Source organism: Zootoca vivipara, chromosome 10 (genome assembly GCF_963506605.1).
Source record: "Zootoca vivipara chromosome 10, rZooViv1.1, whole genome shotgun sequence".
NCBI classification, from domain to species: domain Eukaryota; kingdom Metazoa; phylum Chordata; class Lepidosauria; order Squamata; family Lacertidae; genus Zootoca; species Zootoca vivipara.
In genome coordinates, this window is record NC_083285.1 from 7,115,421 (window position 1) to 7,140,309 (window position 24,889).

The following is a 24,889-nucleotide window of genomic DNA, read 5'->3' on the forward strand; positions in this document are numbered from 1 at the left end:
GGAGCATAAGCCTCTTAATCCCAGGGATGCAGGTTCGAGCCCCACGTTCGCCAAAAGATCCCCGCATTGCGCTAGATGACCCTCGTGGTCCCTCCCAAGTATATGATACTATACTTTTTTTGGGGGGGGCGATGCAGCATTTTTGGCTGCCCAGTCAATTTTAACTCTTTCCCGCTCCTATCCGAGCGCAGAGAAGGTTTTCCCCAAAGCCAACCCGGAAGCACAGCCTTCGGGCGCGGGTCTATCGATTTACAGCTCTATCTTGCGGAAGCTCTTGCGTCTAAACGGCGCGCCTCCACGCCACGTGACCCCTCCCCCTTTCCTCGCGCTGCTTCCGCGCCGTCACTGCTGGGTGCTCCGGGCTGCCGACGCGTCGACCTGGAGGCGGCGGAGTGGGCGTGGCTTGAGCCCGGTTCGCCTTCGCGCCCCTCTCAGGGGAGTCGGGGACGGAGACTGCGTGGCACCCGAGGCTCCAACAAAGGCTCTTCTTCAGGTGGCCTTCATGGGTTGGGACGACGGGGAAGGAGGTTGCTGAGATAGCCGGGGTGGGGTGACCGCGTCTGGCCGGGCTCCTTCTGCTTCTCCTTACTAGTTGTTGTGGGGAGGAGGATTGACATGTGTCAGGGGGAGGCAAAGGGGTCGGTGGGTGGGCGGGCTCTAAGGGGTCAGCCGGAGCAGTGCCCCTGTGGTGGTGGCCCAAAGGGCCACAATAAATATGATAATGTGTACCCCTGTAAATCCTCGAATGTGCTTCTAATAGAGAAGTTATGGCAGCCTGTTACTTTATGATGATTTTGCAACACGTGGGCAGAAATACAGCTAATATGCGAATCACAAAGATACAGCTCAAAGCTAGAATATAAGTTGCTACATGGTGCAAATGGCTACAGGTTCCCAACATGCACACTAAAACAGTATAACACAACACGGTGGGAATCAGAACTTAATCAGCAGAAATTGCTAGTGCTTATTGCACATGTGTATTAAACATGAAATGAGGTAATGATGTATATGATTGGTGAAAATTGAAATGCTTTGTTTGAAACTTTATAAATACCACTGCCTGGACCACCAGGCTGGGTTGCAGTTTCGCGGAACGATCCGACTAACTTATTGCTTTGCAATGAACAACATTGGACTCCTGAGTTTCATTGGCATAAACTCAGGAGATAAGCTGTTTTTGGCTTACAACACCCCCACAAGGCCACAACAACATTGCCAGGGCTGTCATCATAACATGGTCAAGTGTGAAGAATGGAAGATGGCAGGGTCCCTGAGGACATACTTCAGACACCAGGCCAACTCTGCCCTACAGAGATAGCTGAAAACAAGATGTGGAGGCTGGCGACGTCAACCCCGCCGTGTGGGAATCCCTTTTCGGCGACCACACAGCGCCTGGAGACCCGCTGTCAGGTTGTGCATCTGTAGCAGTGACCAGAGGAGGAAGGACCGCAGGGAGAAGAATCGCCGTGGTGCACCTGTAACAGTGAAAGCGGACGCCTGAATCTGTCTCAGATGGAAGAAAACATGTCTCACCTGTATTGGACTCTACAGCCATGGCAGGCGCTGTAATTTTGCAATGGTTTGACCTCTCCTGTTGTTTATCGATACAGATGGCTGCTAACGGATGTCCTGCCAAGGGGAAATGGAAAGTCCATCTAATCCAGGGTCCCACTTCCTGCAGCATCCAGCCAGATGTTTCTAGGCAGTGTAATGACCCTGGTTGTCTTCTTCTTTATTTGTTCCTGTTGTCTGGCGTGTTAAGTTATACTGCCTGTGGACATGGAGGTTTCATTCAGCTGTGTTGGCTGCTGTTAGCAATTTTCTGAAATGTAGATAATTTTTCCCCCCTGCAGAGAATACCCAGAGTGGATTACAATGGAGATGGTGCAACCACTTTTGAACAGTGATGCAACTTTGGACCTTCAAGAGGCAAGTGAACTTTCTTTCTTTAACTGTTTCTCAATCTATTTTCTAGGCTTACGTACAGGTGAAACTCGGAAAATTAGAATATCGTCGAAAAGTGCATTTATTTCAGTAATGCAACTTAAAAGGTGAAACCAATATAGGAGATAGATGCATGACATGCAAAGCAAGATATGTCAAGCCTTAAATAGTTACAATAATACAAAAATAAACATCGCTATTACATTTCATTAATTACGGTACATTCTATTTATAATTGACCCGCCTAACAACAAATAATTACAATTACAACAAATAGTTTTATTACTGTCGAATTTCCAAAAGAAAGCATCTGTAAAAATAAAAATAAAAATAAAAAATAAAAAGTTGCATTACTGAAATAAATGCACTTTTCAACGATATTCTAATTTTCCGAGTTTCACCTGTATACAGGTATTTATACTTATAATATTTTTGCATTTCCAATCTGCCCATCCGAAAGCAGATGTAATGGATATTGAAAAACAGTGTTTCATTGCTCCTGAAAGCTGATATAGAAAGGAGGTGGACTCAAACTGTGCCTCTCTATCTCAGCAGGAGACCAACAAAGAGGAAGGGCTAGGAGGAGAAACAGAAGATTCTGAAGAAGCTCAGCTTCTATGGTGGGTGCTCTCAGAGCTCTTCCTGACAACCTATTTATTCAACATTCATCCTGATTTGCATGCTCAAAGCGTATGCAGTGGTTAGGTGCTGTTCAGTCCTTACTGAGCAATCACTGATTTGTTTGAGATGAGGTTATATAGCAATGAGCATTTATCCTGATTTGCTTGGAGGGTGTTAACATGTCTGCCCATTAGTCATTTGTTCACCTCTCACTTTTCATTCTGTTTCTCCATCACTTTCCAAACAGCAAAAGTCTTGAGTTGTTGTTTTTAAGTGGGTTTTTTCATACAAGGACATAAAAGCATTTGCATTATATTAAATGCAAAAGGCATAGTTCTGGTATATGGCTAGGAGCAGATTCCAGTTTTGTGACATTGCAGTAATACTTTTTTTCTCATTGAAAAAAGGCTCTGGAGTAATCTATTCTGAAGAAAATAACCACTCAGATATTTTCCAGCTTCTATTTCCATATTTAATAAAACTTGAGTCTATTAGTATTTTTGTTGAACTGAAGTTCAATTAATATATCTTATTCCAAATGGACTTCACATTTGCTTTGCATACAGGTTAACTCAAACCTTTTTAACTCAGTACTGCAGGTGATCCAAAGATGGAAGCCCTGGATAGCAGAAAAGAGAGAATTCCTAGAGACCCAGAGAGCTGCGATATCCCTTTTTATGTGTCTGAATTTGTGGAAAGGGAGGTTGGAACAGACTACGAGTCATTAAGCAAGCTTGGCAGACTTATTGAACAGCTGTCAGAAAATAAAGCAAAGCTAGAAGAACAGGTGAGTTGCATATGTTTGCTTTTTTAAAGAAGTTCATGAAAAAGCGTACCCTGTTCACAAACCCTGAGCTGTGTTGTCTGTACAAAGGATGGGGAGTATAATCACTGATATAAGGGCTATGTCATGTTCACATATTGGGAATAACAATTTAGTATATTTAAGAATGCAGCCCCAATCTGTCCTGCAACATCTGGGAGGGATTTTTTTTAAAAAAGCAGTTGCACAATTTGGCTTGCATGCAGTGGCGTCGCAACGGGAGCAGGGGGAGGTGCGCCACGGGTGCCATGTCTGCTGGGGTGACAAGAAGGCACCCTGTGGGGGCTTGCGGCAGTGCGAGCAGCCATTGCGCTGCTGCAGCCGCATGTGGAGGATCCTCCATTCGCGGCTGCAGCCACCAGCAGAGGATCCCGGCGCCAGCGGCAAAACGCTATGTACAGCGCACGTGCGCTGCTACACGCATGCACTGTACGTAGTGACGCCGAACATGCGCAGTACATAGCGGTTTGTTGGTGCCGCCGCTCCAGCACCGTACAGACGGTGCTAGGATCCCTATGTCGCCGCTACAGCCGCGAACAGAGCATCTTCCGTTTGTGGCTGCAACCGCAAGCAGAGGATCCCAGCACCGTCTGTACGGCGCTGGAGTGGCACCGCCGGCAAACCTTTATGTACAGCACATGTGCGGCATTGCTATGTACCGTGCATGCGTTGTATGTAGCGAAGCTGCACATGCGCCCTACGTAGCGACGCCCCGCCCCGGGTGTCACAACGCCTTCGTTCGCCCCTGCTTGCATGTGTTGTAGATCATATTGAAACATCATGTCCTATGCATGGATGGAATGCAGAATGGACACAATCCCATTCTGCCGATTAGTTGGAGACCCATGCAGTTAGACCAGGCATCCCCAAACTGCGGCCCTCCAGATGTTTTGGCCTACAACTCCCATGATCCCTAGCTAACAGGACCAGTGGTTGGGGAAGATGGGAATTGTAGCCCAAAACATCTGGAGGGCCGAAGTTTGGGGATGCCTGAGTTAGACCATTCGTTGCAATTTGCATCTTCACCAGATGTTCTTCCATTTATACATGCTTTCTATATCTCCTATGCTGTAGGTATCAGCCCCTTGTTTACTTCTGTGGTTTCATATCTTTAATACAGTTGCTATATTCCTTCTTTTATGACAGTTATTGAGCTTACATAAATGAGAACATGCTATTAATAATGAATCAATTACATTTGTTTCAGGGGAGGTGATATGGGAACTAGAGAATCTTTGGCCAGAGTCCAAAGCAGACTTAAAGGCTGTTGGGTTTTTTATTTTCTAGCAACGTCATCATTGCATTTCATTCCAGTTTTAGGTTGTTCAGGTTATTCGTGCATATCCGAGAGTTGGTTCCACTGAACGCAGTGGCCTAGTCCTTATGTCATATTAAACCATAGTTTAAAACAATCTAAGGTTTCATTGTAAATAGGTAGCGCTCATTTACATTAAATTCCTGCATTGCTTCTCCATGGATAAAACAAGCCAGTCTCAGCGGCGTAGCTAGCCACCTGGCTGCCCGGGGCGGCAAACCCAAAGGCACGCTGCCGGAGGGCGGGGTGTCCATCACGTGCGTGCGTTGCACGTCACGACGCATGGTGCATACATCACGACGTATGTGGCGTGCGGCGCATGCACGCACAGGAGCCATGCAACGCAGCCCCGCGGCAAACCCCGCGAGCAAGCCGCGGAGTGGGGCAGTCTCGGTTGCATTGGGGCTTCTCCTCCATGGCGGTGGCCGTGTCACATTACACAGCAGCAGCAGCGGCCATAGGAGGTGGTCAGCCCCGTCCAGTCTGCTGCCCGGGGTGGCGCGCCCCCGCCCCACTATTACTATGCCACTGGCCAGTCTTCTAGTTTGTTTCTCTCCACACAAACCATGAGTGGTTGCTAAGACTGGCTCTGACCATTGGCCATGCTAGCTGGGCTGTTGGGTGTGGAAGACTGCAACATCTGGAGATTCACAGGCTCCCCATCTCTGTTATAGATGGTCAGAGGTATGAGGAGGCTGGGATTAACTCAGTCAGTAGAGCAGGCACCCCCAAACTGCGGCCCTCCAGATGTTTTGGCCTACAACTCCCATGATCCCTAGCTAACAGGACCAGTGGTCAGGGATGATGGGGATTGAAGTCCAAAACATCTGGAGGGCCGAAGTTTGGGAATGCCTGCAGTAGAGCATGAGGCTCTTAATTTCAGGGTCGTGGGTTTGAGCCCCATGTTGGGCAAACGATTCCTTCATTGCAGGGGGTTGGACTAGATGACCCTCATGGTCCCTTCCAACTCTACAATTCTATGATTCTATGAGGTCTAGTATAGTCTTACAACTGAAATGAGGATTTAGGGATTGACCTGTTAAATTGCATGCTTCTCTTGCCTTTTTCCTCTTCCTTATGAAGTTCTCTCCAGTCCTCTCTCTTTGGGTTTGCTGTTACCTGTTCCCAGGGAAAGAAGAGAGAAGCAGTTTGTGTACAATCAAATCCCATGTTGCCCTTATTACGTCTTAAGCCTTAGTTTCAGTTATTTGTCTGAACTGGACGAAGTCAGCTACATATGTGTTCCTCTGCCACATAACAGAAATGTCCTACAGGGATGCCTGTTGCCTCTTTTTAACATATAGGTGCTTACAGTTTCGTCTGAAGTTCCTAAAAGAATTCAGAAGGCCTTACAGAATGCAGAAGACTCTAAAAAGTCTCTCAACCAGCTTCTAGAGAAGGAAAGCCTGTTGTACGGTTCAATTAATAATCACTTGATGACATCCAAGCCATGGATGGAGGATCTCGGTGTACTGATAAGTCAGATAAAAGAAGTTGAAAGGCACCTGGCTTATTTAAAATGGATTTCACAAATAGAGGAGTTAAGGTAAATAGTACTGTACCTCACCTTATATGTTTTGGGCATGATGAAATATTTAGAGTCTCCAAATATTTTGAATTGTTTTTATGTGTTGCATTATATCTTATCGATTTGCTTTGATACTTTTTTTGATAAAGCAACTATAATAATAATAATTACATACATGCCTTGAAACAATTAAACTTTAAAATTAAAGCTGCAATCCTATTGGTTACTGTGTGACGCAGAAAGGGTATATGACTGAATCAAGAGCCCTATGTTCCCTCCCAAATAGCTGATTGGTAGAATTCTTCTGTTTTTGAAAGGACTCTGTGTTGGATCACAGGAGTTATGTGCTCCGCATTTGCATATGCTATTTCCCATCCAAAAGGATCGTAGCTATGGGCCCATTGTTTTATTTAGGTATTTTTGTGCATGTGTGCGGACTTTTTTTTTTTAGTTTGCAAGCTTATTTGAACAAGCTAAAAATGGTTAACACGTTCCAGATTTATTTGGTTTAAATAATTAAAATCTCCATATCCATTGTAAATATTAATTTCCTACAGAACAAAATAGGAATATGTGGGGCCTTCAGTTGGGTGGGGCAAGATAATCAAAATAGTTAAAAGATGTGGTGGTGCATCTGAATTTTTATAGTTTATCTAAATAGCTTGCCATGTATCTTAGGTTGAGGTTTTAAACATTTTTAGCCTGATATTCTCTTGGTGTCCTGATATGCAGAAATCAGCAGCTGAAGTTTCTTACAGATGAGCACTGATACCTGCTTATCCCTGCAGATCCTATTGGTGGATATTAACTTTTCTGTTCTGTTGTTTTGGTGAGAGGGTTCAGACAGATTTCTAAGACTTAGATTTCTTTACATGTTTTTAAGTGTAATTTTGTAGTGGTATTTGTTCAACTCCTCTGTTTACAAACATGTCAGTTGGCCATCTGATAAGGCTCACACCAGCAACTGTAATATTAAGCACTTCATAAATAATTGTAAAATCAAGCAAGATCTTTTCACATTAGCCTGCTCATTTTTTTCTTTTCTAGCGACAACATTCAGCAATATCTCATGACTAACAATGTGCCAGAGGCTGCTACAACTCTAGCAGCCATGGCTGAAGTTGATATCAAGCTTCAGGAGTCGTCTTGTTCTCATCTTCTTACTTTTGTAAGATCCACTGTTCAATTCTGGCACAAGATCCTGAAGGATAAATTGTCAAGGTAGGAATATGGAATAATTCCTTCAATTTTGTTTTGCATTACTAAATCAAAGTAATTTTTATATGTTCTTCTGTTGCAGTGATTTTGAGGAGACTTTAAATCATCTTCATTGGCCATTTGTTGGACCAACACAATCCCAGCCATTCGGTTTGGCTACAGCGCCAGCCAACACCCAAGAGATATACACGAACTTTGAGACACTCTTTTCTCAGCTTCTGAAACTACAAACTTCGTATCCTTGGAAAAACCAAGATTGCGTTGTGCTAAATGAATTACTATGGCATGCTAGTTTTGCCGCTAACAGGGAAAACAAAAACAAAATGGCCTGGCATGCTCTTGTGCCTTGATCTGCAGAAATCAGCAGGTGAAGATTTTCACAACATGGAGATATGCATTGCCACCGCCGTGCAACTGCAGATCAAGAGGCAGACGTTAAGGATGGGATCCAGACCAAGTTTGGTCCCATCAGAATCAAGAGTAAAAAATTAGTCATGTCTAAGTCTCGTAGTGTGACTTAACTTGTAATGAATCCAACCAAATTGTCAGAAGTCAAGAATTCTGTGTTTATTTTTAAAAGTTTGGACCAAGAGAAGTTTGAGCAGAGTTTCATTTCTACATGGGGATTTTATTTATTACGCAGTGCACACTGTTGACCACCCTGTGAAGCGGTTCCTGAGGGTTATGGGGATCCTCCAGAACTGTGTGGGCTATGGGGCAGGTGAGCTGTAGCTAATATAAATCAATGCTTCTTGTCTTAGCAAAGTGACCTAATAAACGCAAATGGAGTCCAGAGAGATAAGTCCTGATGACACTTTGCTAAGCAAACTGAACAAAAACAGGGTATAATTTGAGGAGGAGTGAAGAGAGAGGATTTGTCTTTCATTTTGTACCCTGTAGATAGCAGGGAGACGTACAACCAGACATACAGAGGGAAACCTCCCTCAGAACATAACCAGTCAGAGCATGTGCTACCTCACTGAAGATCACACTACTCTGCCTGCTTATCATGATCCCTTCCAACATTTTTCTCACTCAGGGTGTGGTCCAGAGATCTATATGCCTGTATCTGTATCAATGAGACATTTAACTTTGACTCTTAAAAATCTCAGAGACGAACTATTAACCAAACCAAAACAGCTTCCAGAAAAATACATTCTTCCTCCATCTCCACCTATCATACTACCTATGCAGATCATGCTGGCTCCTCTTCAGAAAAGATTCAAGTATCATTTCACAGGAAACAGACAAACAAATATGCTGAGCAAGGTAGGGTGATGGTGTTGTACAAAATTACTGTCTTAAATAGAACATTCTAAAAGATATATGAAGGAAGGTGGAGGGTGGAATAGGATGTGCATATGTGCCTCTCAAAATTTACTAGTCCTTCCATCCATTTTCAGCCTTCATTTAGAATACAACCTTTAGCTCTCTAGATGTTGCTGGACTCCCAACTCCCATGTGCCCCAGTCAGCATGGCTAATGGTTAGGGACGATGGGAGTTGTAGTCAAAAATGCAACAGGTCACAAATTCCCCATCCCTGCTCTTGCTCTTTTAACTCACACAGCTGCAACAGCAAAAATATGCAGACAACGTCTTATCAGTCAGAAGTAAACCTCTTCCTGCATTACATTGGGAAGATTGGCATGTAGTTGGCATTTTGTGCATCTTTTAAAATGTAAGAAATAATGCCTGATTTTAGTAACAACTTTAAATGAACTCTAGACATCTTGTAAACATATTGAACTAACTTGTTCTAGGTTTCTGCTGCTTTGGATTGATTCCCAATGTTCTCCATTCTCCCAGTTTCCAGAAAGGTAGCTGTGTTGGTCTGTTGTAACAAAAACAACAAAGTGCCACAAGAGTTCATTGTTTATATCCCTTCTATTGGCCTGTGACTTGGGTAGTCTGTTTCCTATACAGTGGTGCCTCGCTTAACGAATGCCCTGCTTAACGAAATTTCCGCTTAACGAAAGGATTTTTCGAGTGGAGGTTGCCTCGCTAGACGAATGCGTTTTACGAAAAATTTGTCTAGCGAATCGCGGTTTCCCATAGGAATGCATTGAAATTCAATTAATGCGTTCCTATGGGCAAAAAAAAAAATCGGAAAAAATTCAATGCATTCCTATGGGATTCGCTAGACGAATTTTTCGCTATAAGAAAAGACCTGTGGAACGAATTAATTTTGTCTAGCGAGGCACCACTGTATCTTTTAAGGAAATTCTTGTCTGTACTGCAGCACACACCTATAGCAAGCACATGTTCTGCTTATCAAACTCTTTTTGGTTAAGCACTTTCCTTGCCAAGCACAAACCACTTAATTTCTGGGAATATAAAAAGCAGTGGCGAGGGCTGCTAGAGGGGAACTGGGCCAACAGACTAAGGTGATGTATGATGCTCTGATCAGACTAGGTTGCATCTTTGACCTAACAACCGATACTGTGAATTCTTCTTATTTCTCAAAAGCCTGAATGGTACCTAACCCAAGTACTCATGTGGATAGGAAATCATGCTAAGTTTCTTGAAGACAAAATCCAACCAGCGTTGGACAAGGCAGGTGTATCGGTGAATGCAAAGGTAAGCATGTCTGTATATTCTTAACATACTGATAACCATGAAATTATACATCCAGCACAGGATGGGCAGAAGATTGACTGGAAACAACTGTTTTAATGGGTGTTTTCTACTTGATCAGCAAGTATTTCTGACTCCCACTTTATCATTGGCAGCAGCAAGAAAGTGACACATGAAGACTATTGAAATTAAGAAAGATGGGGGGGGGCAGGATACTCAAGTTGAAAGGACTGTGAGAAAATGTTCTAGGCTCAGGATTTTTTTATTTCTAAATGTCTCTTTTGCACGTGGGTGGTGGGGCATTGATTAAAAAAAAGTAGATTCCACCAGCCTGAAGTTTAACCATTTCCGATACAAATGCAGTTGCCATCTGAATTGATCTCTTCGTTTCTTCTTAAGCTGGAATTTTCCCGAGCTTTGGTGATGCTGATACTTGAGAAGCTGGCTGCTGATATCCCTTGCTTGTTGTATGACGACAACCTCTTTTGTCACCTGGTGGACGAGGTGCTTCTGTTTGAGAGAGAGCTGCACAGCGTCCATGGGTATCTCAGCAGCCTCCCCAGCTGCATGCACATTCTATCAGAAGAAACCTGTTTTCAAAGATGGTTAACTGTGGAGAGAAAATGTAAGATACTATGGGGAGATCCGACTTGGTTGAAAACCGGTCCTGGAGAAATTGGGTGTTTGGGGAGGGGGGACCATTCCAAGCTCACCTACCTTGGGGGGAATAGCTGTTTTAAATCTGAACAAGTCTTGGAACTAGAGTTGTGCTCTAAATGTTTGCACTTGGGATGGAATTTACGGCGTACGTGGTTTTCTGCAGAGGCTCATGATTGTAAGAAACACAGTCCATGCTGCTGCTCCTAAAGGTGTCAGGCTTTTGGTGGGGAGAGGTCTATGGATCTGTCTGAAAATAATCCTGATGCACAGCAAAGGATATAGCTTGTTTCCTAATCAGGAGGCCTACTTGATAGCCGCTAGAGGGCTATCCCAGGAATATTAGTTGTCAAACATAGCATGGCAGAACCAACTTTACTGGGAGAGGGTTAAGATGCCAATATCCATGAATTAAGGCAGTCTGCTAGATTTTTAGCCATTGAGACTATTGAGATATGCTTCTAGGATATGGCTGAGCTTGCCAAAGGCACACTGCTCTAACATCTGAGCTCTTCAGAGCTTTTTATCTACTGCAAAGCAAATCCATGGCAAAGAAAGTAGAGGTAAGAACAGACTGTACCACCAGAGATCAGGCAGTACTGTATTTGCTTTCCATGTCAGATTCAACTTATTTCTGCTTGAATAGTACTCCTTTTGCTATTGTTCTTGTTCCTTTTATTGTTCAGAAGACTTTAAAGTAGAGAAGAAACCACAATAGCAAAAGCAACCTGGGAAAGGATGCTAATTACCCCCTTATTACAGTTTATCGTAAAATTGAAGATCAGGTCAATAAGAAGTTGATTTTGTAAAACCTATGAAATTTGAATAAACAACTGTAAAAATGTGGCACTAGGAAGTGTTAAGCTTTACTTTGGCCAATACTTGCATAAAGATAATAGTGTTTGTCAGTTTTGTAAGGGATTTTAACAGTTGGTATAAGAGAACCCATCTGATTCCAGGGCATTATTGATAAACGTGCTCTCTTATTGGGTTCATATTGGTTGTTTTAGCTGTTACTCAGGTTCGTTCAGTTAACTCCTTTAGTTGAAGCAGCATCTTACCTTTGATTCAAAATTGCCATATTTGATATGTTTTTCCCCTGTCCCAAATTTCATTTTAAAAAGGAACAATTTATTCCCCTCTTGAAATAAAATTTGAAATAATAAGGTAACTAAGTTATTTTATTTTAACTAAGGTAACTATTTAAATATTTAAGTTCTTCATTGGTTTTATGTGCCTGGCAGTTGCTCTTCAAAAGATGGACTCGATGCTTTCATCTGAAGCTGCCTGGATATCACAGTATAAAGACATTACAGATGTAGATGAAATGAAAGTCCCAGACTGTGCTGAAACTTTTATGACTCTGCTACTGGTTATCACAGGTAATTATAACATTTCTGGCATTGGGTTTTAGTTCTTGAATAATTCAAGAACTGTATTGCAATCAACAAGGAGATCAACATCCTATCAGTGGCTACAGTTGTCACCAAATAATAATAATAATAATAATAATAATAATAATAATAATAATAATAATAAATTTATTATTTCTACCCCACCCATCTGGCTGGGTTTCCCCAGCCACTCTGGGCGGCTTTCAACAGAACCTTAAAAAACAGAATAAAACTTCAAACATTAAAAACTTCCCTAAACAGGGCTGCCTTCAGGTGTCTTCTAAAAGTCAGTTGTTAATTTCCTTGACATCTGATGGAAGGGTGTTCCACGGGGCAGGTGCCACGACCGAGAAGGCCCTCTGCCTGGTTCCCTGAAACTTCACTGCTCACAGTGAGGGAACTGCCAGAAGGCCCTCAGTGCTGGACCTCAGCGTCCGGGCTGAATGATGGGGGTGGAGACGCTCCCTCAGGTATACTGGGCCGAGGCCATTTAGGGCTTTAAAGGAATAAGAGTTGGAAATTGGAATTGCATTTGCATTGGAACAAATCAGTGTAGTTTCTGTTCATTCGTCTTTCCATCAGTGAATAATTCACAAGGTAGTCATGGCACTGTCAATACTAACAGCATGGATATGTTGGGCAATTACCGCTGGGATAATGTACCTTTAAAAAAGAAAAACAATCTTAAGAATACTCAGAAACCTAAAAGAGACCAAACATTGCTAATAATTATAGTATGGATTTTGAGTGTACGGTAAGCAGGTATCTTCTGCTTTGAGTAGCATGGAGCAGCATCAGTGGAGTTAATTCAGAGGAAGTTAATTGCCCTTTCCATCATTATCTTATGCATATCCCATTGATTTGACTCCCACTCAACTGTGTGTAGTATTTCAGGCTAAGGCCTGCTGAAATCAGTGGGGAAAAGTTACGTCATTGTTAACTTCAGGTCCATTGAAACCATGGTGGCTAACGTCCTCTCAATCCAGCCTAATGTGTTTTAGGTTGATACCCCTATTTTACTAAGTTAGTTAGCAATCAGCGTTGAGCCACAGTGGCATAGAACAACAGGCAAATGCCATTAGGGGAATGAAACGTGGCCTTTGTGTGTCTACGGAACAAGTTCCCAGCCTGTCTTGTATCCATTAAAAATGCTCTTTCTGTGGGACAGCAGAGGCTATGAAAAGGAGGCAAAAGTGTTAAATGCCATAGCGCGAAGCATTGAGTACATTAATAAACTACTTTTTGTAACACCGTTCCCGTTCCTTAAACAGCGCCAGTTAAGTCTGTGATGAAATCTTGGACGGTAGGTGCTTTCTAACAAAAGAGAGCCTTTAAAAATATGAAATAATTTACCAAACTCCTTGTAATGTGTTCTGCATAGATAGGTATAAACACCTTCCTGCAGCTGCTCGAAAGCTGCAGTTCCTAGAGTTGCAGAAGGAGTTGGTGGACGACTTCAGGATACGGCTAACTCAAGTTATGAAGGAAGAGACCAGAGTGCCTTTAGCCTTTCGCTACTGCGCCATCCTCAATGCTGTGAACTACATAGCAACAGTCCTGGCAGATTGGGCGGACAACGTTGTAAGTGATGCTCGTTTTACATAACTACAGTTGCTCTTTGTGGATTGTCAAAAACTTAATTTTAAACGTATTTTGTTGCACAACTGCCACTATTTCTTCACAGTATAGAATTGCCTTTCACTTGCACTGGTAGAATTCAAAGTTCAGGGGATCAGATTTTGGCCATTTTAAGGTGCCACATTGTTGGGAGGTATCTATGCTCAAGCAGCCCTCAAATGTATAAAAATTCTGGGCGGCAGTGCGTAAAGCAGGGTCTTCATGTCTCTCTAGTTCTTTTTGCAGCTTCAGCAGGCGGCACTGGAAGTTTGTGCTGATAGCAATGCACTCAATAAGCTGCAGCTAGGACAACTGGCTTCTATGGAAAGCTCCGTATTTGACGACATGATCAACCTCCTGGAGCGACTAAAGCATGACATGCTGACTCGTCAGGTGGACCATGTCTTCAGAGAGATCAAGGATGCTGCCAGGATGTACAAAAAGGAAAGGTAATACTTTGCTGAACACATTTTGATTTGTATACAGTTGGAACGGAGTGGAGGGGAATTTCAAAAAACGTATAGCCTGCGTTCTTCTTCCCACAATATGGTATGCCATTACCTTGTTTTATAAAACCTGATGCTGCAGAATTAATCTGACAGGATACAGATATCTGAAAGGAATGATCTGGGTGACTATTTTGAGGGAGAACAGCCATCAAGAAATTATATTCCGTGCCTGTTGTGAGATTAATCAATCGGCTGTTTTATCGTGCCATAAAAAACACTTGTTTTATTGTGCCACGAAAAATACTTCAGGATGTAGTAACAATTTTTGCCATTTAGAGAACCCAGTTTTGTCACCTGAATACTCGGGATGACGACCTTAGAGTAATTCTTCCAGTTCCAGAGTAGTTGTGCGGATTGACCCAGTAGTGTTACAGCTTTGGAACACAGAATTGCTTTCAAAAACTGTCTTAATGTTCAAGATGGTTAAATAAAGCCATGTTTGTTTTTATTTTAAGACTCCACTATGATTCCACTTTGTTTTATTGTATATCATATCATATCACAGAGTTTGAAGGGACCCCTGAGGATCATCTAGTCCAACCCGCTGCAGTTCAGGAACATACAGCTGTCCCATTCGGGGATTGAACCTGCAACCTTGGCATTATCAGCGCCATGCTCTAACCAACTGAGCTATCCAGGATGGATACCAGTCACTGTGGTTTTGGGATCTAGTAATGAGTGTATTAAAATTCATTCCTCCCCCTTGTCCCACCCTACTGCCAAGGATGATGTTGCAGCAGTCCCATCACTGACTGGGGCCAATGGGAGTTGGACTCCAGCAACATCACAGGTCACAGGTTCACCATCCCTGTGCAATGGAGAGAGATTCCTAATGCCAGTGGCAAAATGCAAAGACAATATACTGGTTGTGTCCCTTAGACATTAACAGGTGTGTTTCTGGACTCTCTGCTCCTTGAGAGCTTTGAACTGGAATGTCAGGGATGGAAGCTGGGCTCTGCCATTGAGCGAGATGTGGTCCCCTTCCACATCTGTCAAGATAACGGGCTCATCTAGAATCACAAACGGAAACAGATCTCATGAAGTGTTTTGTAAACTCCCAAGCAAACTTTGAGTTGGGTGCTGTTAGCTTTCCTTTGCAGCGATGATTTTCTGCTTCTTTCAGGTGGCTGTCTTTGCCCTCCCAGTCAGAACAGGCCGTGATGTCTTTGTCAGCCACTGCCTGCCCACTGCTAATGACCTTGAGAGACCAGCTCCTACAACTAGAGCAGCAGCTTTGCTACTCGTTGTTCAAAATCTTCTGGCAACTGCTTGCAGAGAAGGTGGACTTGTTTATCTATCAGGAAGTAAGTGTCTGTCCTGGGTGACTAGGGCTGTAAAGATAAATATGCCAGAAATGTTCCCTATGACCTGCCTGTTATTTGTATGCTGTGTACAGATAATTCTGGCCAATCACTTTAATGAAGGAGGAGCAGCGCAGCTGCAGTTCGACATGACCAGGAATCTTTTCCCTTTGTTCTCACATTACTGCAAGCGGCCAGAGAATTATTTCAAACAGTAAGTAAAGCATATCTCACTTTCTAGTTTACTTCAAAACTTGTATATTGGGGGGGGGGGGAATAGAGAAGGAATTGCAGGGAACCTCTTCCTCCTACCCTTTTGTTATAAACACTTTTCTGAGAAAGGGTATGAGAGAGATTCATCCCCTTTAAGAGTTTTAATAAAAATGTAGACTTCTGCTAACAGGCATGTCCAACAGGTAGATCGTGATCTACCGGTAGATCACTGAATGTCTGCAGTAGATCACTGGTAGATCATTGGCTCCCCCCAAAGAAGCTGAACAACTGTGGCTCCCCTAAGAAAAGCTCAACATTTTACCTCCTCCCTGAAAAAACTCAACAACTTTGACCTGAACCCCAAAAAGGGGGGTAGATCACTGCCAGTTTTTAACTCTGTGAGTAGATCGCTGTCTCTTGAGAGTTGGCCACCCCTGTGCTAGCATTTACAGTAAAAGGTAAAGGTAAAGGGACCCCTGACCATTATGTCCAGTCGTGACCGACTCTGGGGTTGCGCGCTCATCTCGCATTATTGGCCGAGGGAGCCGGTGTATAGCTTCCAGGTCATGTGGCCAGCATGACAAAGCCGCTTCCGGCAAACCAGAGCAGCACATGGAAACGCCGTTTACCTTCCCGCTGTAGCGGTTCCTATTTATCTACTTGCATTTTGACGTGCTTTCGAACTGCTAGGTTGGCAGGAGCTGGGACCAAGCAACGGGAGCTCACCCCGTCACAGGGATTTGAACCGCCAACCTTCTGATCAGCAAGCCCTAGGCTCAGTGGTTTAACCGTTGGTTATATTGCAATTTTATGTTGTGAACTGCCATGAGATCTACAGGTTTATGGCAATTAGTTAGTTAGTTAGTTAGTTAGTTAGTTAGATAGATAAGCAAGCAAGCATATAAAGACCACTACTTAATAATTTTACATCACTGTTGGGGAATAATTATGTTTAAGGCGCAAAAGCATAAGATAAGATGGGTCCCCTCCCCTGTTTTGTACAAAACAGTGAACTTATCATTTACAGGCTGAGGTATTTAGTGAGATATTTGTCACTTAAAGAAAAAAAAACCTGATATAGCATGAAGATCTGTTGTTCTGATTTCTGTTTTAAATGTGGTTTGTCATGTGGCAGGATGGGCTGCTATATAAGCAACAAGTCTAAAGTTCCCCTCCAAGCATTTGCATAGCTCCCTGGGTTTTCCCGTTCTGAAATGAGGACTTTCTCGTTTTCTTTTGCAGCATAAAGGAGGCCTGTATTGTGCTGAATTTAAATGTTGGCTCAGCCCTACTTTTAAAGGATGTGCTTCACTCAGCCACTGAAAACAGAACTGAAACCGTCCTCAATTCAAGTCAGCCCACAGCAATGGCGGCATTAAATGAACTTGGAATTTACAAGTTAGCTCAGCAAGATGTCGAGATTCTTCTTAATTTGAGAGCAAACTGGCCTAACACTGGGAAATAAGCAAATAGAATGAAGAGAGATTAATCACCGTTGCACTCTGTGAAAAACAAAGCCAACTTTATCAATGCTCCTACTTTTCTCTGTGCTAAACTAACTTTTTCAGTGAAGATGAAAGAGCTGTATACATGCCACAGTTTCGTGTTGGGTACAGATCAGCAAGTATTATAATTGAACAATATGTTCAGCTGGAATATATTCTTGTCTAACACCAGTGTGACAAATACAGTTTTCTCAGCTGACTTTCTGTGGTAATCAAGTAAAGTTATTTTCATTACAGGGCATATTCTAATACATCCCCTGTACACAAGCAACAAAGCCCTTACAGGAACAGATTGTCTCTTAATCTCAAGGTTGTGGATTGGAACCCTACATAGGGCAAAAGATTAATGCACTGCAGAGGGTTGGACTAGATCCTTGTGCTCCCTTCAAACTCTACAATTCTATGATTCTATTCTAGGATCCTTCTAGGAGTTGGTGGGAACTGCATTTTATGAGCTAACCTGAGCTGTTTCCCCTTGCTGGCTGGTCAGTCACACAGAATCCTGTAAGTTTGGCTGGATTGTTGCTAGGGTTTCCCAACAACTCTTTGCAAGGGCTCTGAGCTGTTAACACCAGACATATTCCAGTGGTCCGCTATCAACACTAGGGGCTTACAGTGGTTTGCAGCATTTTCTGTGATTTCTGTGCCTTTGTCTGGAAGTCTAGAGCACTCTGAAACAGCTGCGGCCCTAATCAAACTGAAGATCAGCCAGAGAGAATTTGAGAACTGGTTTGTCTTTTTGCTTTCCTGGGCTGTTGTTCCTGTCGACATCCCCTGTTGCTGAGGACTGAGATTTTGCATTTTCCCTGAAATGAAGAGCAAGTAGACAACTGTTTAATTATTTGTTTGTTGAAAAATTGGTCTGGGGGGTTGCTACAGGCCTGGGTCGGAAAGCAAAGAGTGGAGAAATAAAAAGGAGTGGTGTCAAGATATAGGTGGGCCAGCTAAAGACCATGGCAGATCATGAATAGCAGCACCCAGTGCAGTATTGATAATTATCTGGTGAAGATTGGGAGTCAGTGTCCAAGTTGGTCTGAGAGGGTGCCTTGTGTAAAAGGTTGCACAGGTAAGTTTTTAAAGGTGGCTAAACTCTGCAGTCAGAAGTACAGCCATAGGAGCTTTGGGGTGCAGAGACAGTTTAGTTTGTTTCATTTCATAAAGTTAATACACTGATTTGAAAAACACAAGGCTCACCCAAACCTCAAAGCGATTTACAAAAGAGGATCTGCCACAATAGCTGAACTGGGTTGTGAGAATAATTGGCTGGCATGGAAATGGGGGGGGGGATTTGGCCTGTGGTAAAAGTCTCTTAGAGGCTGGCTCTTGAATCTTCGGAAAGACTGCAGCATGTAAATATTAGTATTTCCTTGGGTACAAAGGTGGTCTTTAATAAAACAATGATAATAGTTTAAAGCAGGCAAATCCCAAGGTCTGTTTCGGGGAACTAATCCAGTCTGTTTAATCCGGCCCCTGTGGCAGTTTATTTGCTGGGATGCAATCCTAAGAAAACCTCAACAACTTTGGTTGTTCCTTTGGTCGGCCCTCAGGTCCCTTCACTTGATCAAATCTGGCCCTCTTTGAAAAAAGTTTGGACACCACGGGTTTAAAGGATGGAAATTACAGCACTTGGCTAAGAACAAGGTATATATAGCTTTTGCTTTCCTGGGGTTACTGTTTTCTTGAGTCTGTGCGATGGCAGGAGGAACTTTGTGTGTGTTCCCTTTTTCAAAATGGAACAGGTCCTAACATTAAGGATATAGACTAGAGCACCACTCTTGACTAAGGTGTCTCTGAGTCTACCACGAAGAGACCAATACACTTGATCAGTGACTGTACCACCTACTCCTGAGCTTGAATTTCTCCATCTTGGGGCCAGAACCATTTGAACAAGCTATGAATTGTGGACTCACCATACCCCAACCCGTCTAGCCCAGCAGCAGCCACCATCTCTTAAGTAGAAAGGGGTGGGGATGAAAATCCCCACAGAAACATACTTCTTCATGTGGGTTGGACCTTGCCGGATCAATGGTGACGTTTTAAAGTGAACCCCAATCCAAAGTGATTGTATTGTATTTACAACAGTGACAAAATTAGGTAACAGAAGCCCTGGGTGATGCTGCATGAAGCAAGAGAGAAAAACGTTTCCCAAAGGTAACTTTCCTTCAAAAGCTAATAAAAACGCTTCACCTATTTCTTACAAACATATAAATTATTTTATTTACAAAGCCATGTTACAAATAATAATAATAATAATAATAATAATAATAATAATAAAGCAAAAACAAAATGAAACCTCAAAACAAAAGAAATACAATCGCTCACTAGAGAATATTCTCCAGGCCTGGTGTTGAACTGTGGCAGTATCAGTCAGATACATGTTTGTTCTTTTTTCAAAACTGTAAGCTATAAAGTTTTATTATTTACACCTTACTTCCAACACAATTTTCACAAGCATGGAATGGGCTCTTTCTGATACTGATATACATAAAAGGTGCAGAACAAAGAATGAAAATACTTAGTGTTACAAAATATGGGTTCGTAGAAAAGAAACGGACTGTACACATATGGCATTTTCTTTTAGAATGATTGGACATGCTTTCTTCAAAAGTCTTCTGGAAAAAGATTCTAAAATCTGTAGTAGGAAAGCACAATACAGGAGGTGCAAAGTCATTTCTGTGCAACAGTTAATATTCCCCATGACTGACCAGCTATGCAAAACCCACAGAGTTTTGTTAAAGTGCCATGGGCCAACAGCATAACAAAATATAAGGTGTAAATAGAAAATTTCTTTTTTTTTCTTTCAAACAATAGTTCACTGAGAATCAGCAGTAATAGAATATGCTGTATAAACTATTCTCTACAAAGGTTGATCAGCACTATGTACAATTGTTAACATTGATACAAAAGAAGGCATACAAGTTATCCAAGTCGCTTTTGTTTTTTTAATATGGCTGAAGGGCCTATGCATTGCAATATGTGTAACAACCAAAGCTTCTGAGCCTCTATTGCTGGAAACGAATCACAAAGTCTTCAGGCAAAGGTGGGACGAAGGAGAAGGAAAAGCAACTGTTGAATGAACGCTACACTAATAATACATTATAGGCTGGTCCAGTTCAAATCCTTAAAAAAAAAAACCCACACACCTGCATTTCACTTTTCAGGCTGGACATTTTAGCACATATAAAATCAATTGGTGATTTTTTTTAAAAAAAATGCAGGGGATAAAAAAAGTATGAGGTTTTTACTTGGTTTCCAAAATGCTTTCAGACCGATGCCACTGAAAATAAAAGGATACATACATAAGCAGCAAAGTAACATTCCCCAGTCCAGCTTCTTACATAACAGATGCATGTTAAGAGCTAAGGAATTCTTAACACAATTGAATTGTTCCTTCGGTCACTGAGTGGCATTAATTCTCAGAAGCAGCCACTGAATCTCACCAGAATTAGAAAACAGCAGTTCACTTATCAGATGGTGTTTTCTTACTGAGATTTAAAAACTCCTGCAGTTATACAACACAAAATAAATTAGTTTTTTTTAATAAAAAAAAGTCAACAAGGCTCTGTTCCTACAACTGAAGACAAAAATTGTGCAAAAATAACAAAGATATGTACACTTTTTTTCAGTCTGAAGAAATGTACAATAAAACCGTAACTCAAAAGTACATGAAAAATATAAGCATTGCTTAAAACTTTCCTAAGTTTCATAAAGTTCATGAAACTATTCCTGTCACTTCCCAAATATAGCAAAACATAAATTACAAAATTAACACTATAAAATTTTACTTTTAAGAATATCTTCTAATTTCCCCCCAAAGGGCCTAGCCATTACAATTGTTAAACATTGTATAAGCTTTAAAAAATTCCTTAAGTCTTTCCTCCCCCCAAAAGTAAGCTGCTTCCTACCCCCTTGAGATGTAATAAACCAGCATTTAAGTGCACTTTTAACACTGTAGAAATAAAAATTAACTGCTCTGTAGTAGTTTTGCCGTACCCCAGTATTATTAAGTTCCTGATTTCAAAATCTACCTTTATTTTTTTTTTTTAAAAAAAAGCAATAATTCCTGTAAAACATTGTCAGTGCAATTCTAACTGATACAAATTCAGTATGCTCAGCTCCTGTCTTTTCAAAGAACAAATTGTTTCATTAAGGAAAACAGTAGCATAGATTCTTTGTGGCCCCTCCATCTACAAGTGAGGAAATTTTCACATGGCGCTCCTATTAATCTCACTGGGAACAAATTGAATAAACCCTTCAGTACATTGAGCAGATTAGGAATACCATAATCAACAAGAGGTGCTGCACACTGAAACCACTGAACAACGTCAGTGAAACTTCTGGCCACACAATTGTTAGCTACTGCTGAGAAATGCACTAGGACAATAATAAACAATAAATACAGAAGTTACTGTAAATTTTAAACAATGAAGGGGTGTTTTAAATATAACCACAGATTGCATTATTTCGGAATGTTCACTGCTGTCATTTGCTGCAAGAAACAAAAAGGGGGAAATGCAACAATTTGCTTTTAAAAGCTTGAATCCAAATCAATCCAGATTGCACAGATCAGAGGCCGATGTGTATTGAGGAACTGAAATATGCCACAGTTTTATGTAGATTTAAAAAACATTTTTAAAAAAATATTAAGTAAATTTAATCTGCAGGCAACAAAAATAAAATAAGAAACCAGAGTAGGGCTGCTAAAACAAGAGAGATTATAGGCTGGTTGCTTTTCCTTGTTATGGGAGAGTCCTTATCCTACCAGTCCGGTTTAACGTCTTCTGGAAGAAAGATAAAAGTTGATTGTAAAACAATGCAACATTTTGCTCCACTACATGAACTTAATTAACTACAAACCCCCAAATTTGGGATACCCTCCAAACTGGTACCAAAGTTTTGTAGTCATTTTGCAGCATGAACCCCACATTTTGCAGCACCCACTAAACTGAGTAATTCATGCTCAAACCAGAGGTCATAGGTATCACCCCAAAACCCAACATACTTCCAGTTTACAGAACCTTCCTGACAGTTGGCTAGGCAGAATTCTGACTTGCCAGACTGAGATGAGTGGCTTTTTAGAAGCCTGCATTAAATCAGTACTTATTATAATGCAATAAACGTGTGCAGCAAGATTAGCTTCAGTAGTTTATATTAAAATCACTGGTCAACAAACTGGTTATATAACCACTTCAGTAAAATTTGTAAACTGCAACTCACTTGTTTGTTGTGCACCGGGTTTGGTGTACTTGAAGGACTGGACTGAGACAAAGCTACACTGCTATTTTTTCCAATCTGTAAGGTACAAATGGTATTCAGAAGGCAAGATGCAGAAACCATATAGAATTGCCATGAAAGCAAGCGTACTCTCAACATCTTTTGCTTCACTTAACTGAGGGGTCAGCAAACTTTTTCAGCAGGGGGCCGGTCCACTGTCCCTCAGACCTTGTGGGGGGGCCGGACTATATTTTTTTTTTGGGAGGGGGGATGAACGAATTCCTATGCCCCACAAATAACCCAGAGATGCATTTTTAAATAAAAGGACACATTCTACTCATGTAAAAACATGCTGATTCCCAGACCATCCCGCGGGCTGGATTTAGAAGGCGATTGGGCCAGATCCGGCCCCCGGGCCTTAGTTTGCCTACCCATGATTAACTCCCTGATTGAGATACTCTCATTTAAAAGCAATATGGAACACGCGGCTCTCATTTTCGGGAATATATCATGCATATGTCAGGCTATCCTGGGAAATATTTGTGGCTGACCGTTGAGTAACCGTGGTGTAAGAAACCAGGAAGTTGCCTCTGCAGCCAGGAGCGGAACAGGAGGTGCAAACTTTGTTCAACCCCATTGCTCGCTCACGGGCAACGGAAGCTGGCTGGAGTTGTGCATTACATTTGGACAGGATGCTGTCCACAGTAGTTCACCACTGTAGGCACCCTAATACATCCGCCAGACTGCTTTGCCCCTGCCAAGTCATGGAAACAAGACCCGACAGACTCGTGAAACCCTTACCTGCCGAGAGATGGAGCTGTTTGGAGTATCTGGCACCGTAGAAATAAGGTTGGCAGTGTTCTTTTTGTGAACGCTATTCATACCAGGCATTTTAGTGATTTTACCGGCTTTGCTACTAGAACTAGAGTTTTTGCGTTTTTTCCCTTCCGATTTGTCAAAACAAAGGGGGAGAGAGGGCACGGTGTGCTGTGCTGTTAGGGAGTGGTCCCCTGAATGGTGGAGGAGGGAGGGCACAGACAAACCAGAGGCGTCAATACTGCTTACTACGATGCTCATGTGTTTCACAGAGTCTGCTGAGCTACTTGATAACGAAGTCCGGCCTCCCGAGGGCTCCGATTTGGCACTGAGTGGGGTTGTTCCATTGTTTGCATTGTGCACAGACAGACTGTTATAGGAAGATGTGGCCTGATAAGAGTTCAAGGTTGAACTGGGGTTCAAGACGCAGTTCTTTTTGTGAGACCCTGAAAAGGAAGAGGAGGGGGACGAGGAAGTCTGCACAGACAGCGAGGAAGAAGAAGAGGGCGGCCTTTTCTTTTTGTTACTAGAAGACTCATCACCGCGGCACGAGAGATCTCTGACTTTTGAGGATTTGCTGGTTTTCGTTTTGGATGGCTTGTGGGATGGGGGAGGGATAACCGCTGGCACAGGTGACAGGGCCGACGGGGTCTTAAATGTTGAGTCTATAATACTCAGGCTGGCAGCCACGTGAGGGAATGCCGTAGTGTGTGACATAATGGAATTTGTATCCGATGCAGTCACAAAAGCCGCGTTTGACAACATGGCAGAAGTCATCAAGTAGGAAGAAGGTATTCTTGAACTGACTGGCGCCGAAGGAATATACACTGCACTAGGATTGCTGAAAGGTTGCAAAACTGATGCTGGAAAAGGGGTGGAGATATGTGCTGCTGGAGAGGGCATCGGACTGTCCACTGCAGGAGGGATTTTCCTGAAAAGGGAAAGAAAAAGAAATACTTTGAGCTTCGCTACAAGGACTGAGCAATACACATACACACACACAAATAAGAATTGTTGGATAGTTTTAATTTACCAGTTCCAATTCATTACATTTTGGGATTCCCCCCCCCCCAGATTCTTACAACTGGGCCTCCTCTTACTTCACACTGGACTGAGGGTATATGCCACTCAATCACATATGCTCTTACACCTTCACCGCCCAGCCGTCTTATGTGAAATTTCCTTCCATTCTTTTCTACTTACCAATTAATCAGGAATGCTCCTAACCTTACTCTGATCAATTAAGTTTAATCTGGGTTCTCAAAAAGAAGTAACACTACAGTTGTGCTGGTAGTACTCAAATCATACACATAACTGGGCCTGATCCACTCAAGTGTCAAAGTAGGTTTCCTAAGCGGTTAAGTCCTATTTCCCCCATTCTCCGGCCATCACCAGGAGACAATGCGGGGGATGGGAGATGTTGTTCATGCCTCCCACAGCCACATTCAGCCCTCCCTCCCTCTGCCAGGCAAGTTCCTTGAATTCACTAGACAATCTACTGCGATCCAAATAACTTCAAATATAGAAGGACTATCATAAACATTAACAACCAATTAGTATTGGGATGTGCAAAGTTAACAGAAGACTATGTATCAAACTTGGAGGTAAAGAAGATAGGGATATAGAAATATATAAT

The 24,889-nt window shown here is 42.3% G+C and overlaps 2 protein-coding genes across 13 annotated transcripts in view; one reads left to right on the top strand and one right to left on the bottom strand.

Annotated features, from left to right (window-relative positions):
• The first annotated feature begins 331 nt into the window (after positions 1–331).
• Positions 332–23,643, top strand: RINT1 (RAD50 interactor 1). 4 transcript variants are annotated; one of them, XR_009558249.1, is made up of 17 exons: positions 332–493; positions 1,857–1,932; positions 2,503–2,567; positions 3,160–3,355; positions 6,011–6,252; positions 7,282–7,455; positions 7,535–7,687; positions 8,565–8,721; positions 9,920–10,030; positions 10,427–10,652; positions 11,929–12,066; positions 13,460–13,659; positions 13,930–14,144; positions 15,328–15,508; positions 15,601–15,719; positions 16,961–18,864; positions 23,526–23,643. XR_009558249.1 is itself a non-coding variant. In XM_035126560.2 (16 exons), exons 2-16 carry the CDS (start codon positions 1,879–1,881, stop codon positions 17,181–17,183), a joined length of 2,454 nt encoding a protein of 817 aa, XP_034982451.2. In that variant the 5' UTR covers positions 332–493; positions 1,857–1,878; the 3' UTR covers positions 17,184–21,265. The 4 variants fall into 4 exon arrangements, 3 of the variants coding, with proteins under 3 accessions (XP_034982451.2, XP_034982452.2, XP_060135533.1); XM_035126560.2 differs by lacking the exon at positions 23,526–23,643 and having other exon boundaries at positions 16,961–21,265; XM_035126561.2 differs by lacking the exons at positions 2,503–2,567; positions 23,526–23,643 and having other exon boundaries at positions 16,961–21,265.
• Positions 20,350–24,889, bottom strand: part of ATXN7L1 (ataxin 7 like 1) — a 65,805-nt gene continuing 61,265 nt past the window's right edge. For 8 of the 9 annotated variants that reach the window (XM_060279546.1, XM_035126557.2, XM_060279547.1 and 5 more), the window contains 2 exons: positions 23,239–24,184; positions 22,038–22,515 (listed from right to left, as the gene is read on the bottom strand). In XM_060279546.1, coding sequence (XP_060135529.1) covers positions 22,381–22,515; positions 23,239–24,184 — 1,081 coding nt within the window. In that variant the 3' untranslated portion in view covers positions 22,038–22,380. Of the gene's footprint in view, positions 22,005–22,037; positions 22,516–23,238; positions 24,185–24,889 lie in introns of those variants that run through there. The other variant, XM_035126548.2, reaches the window with a different exon arrangement.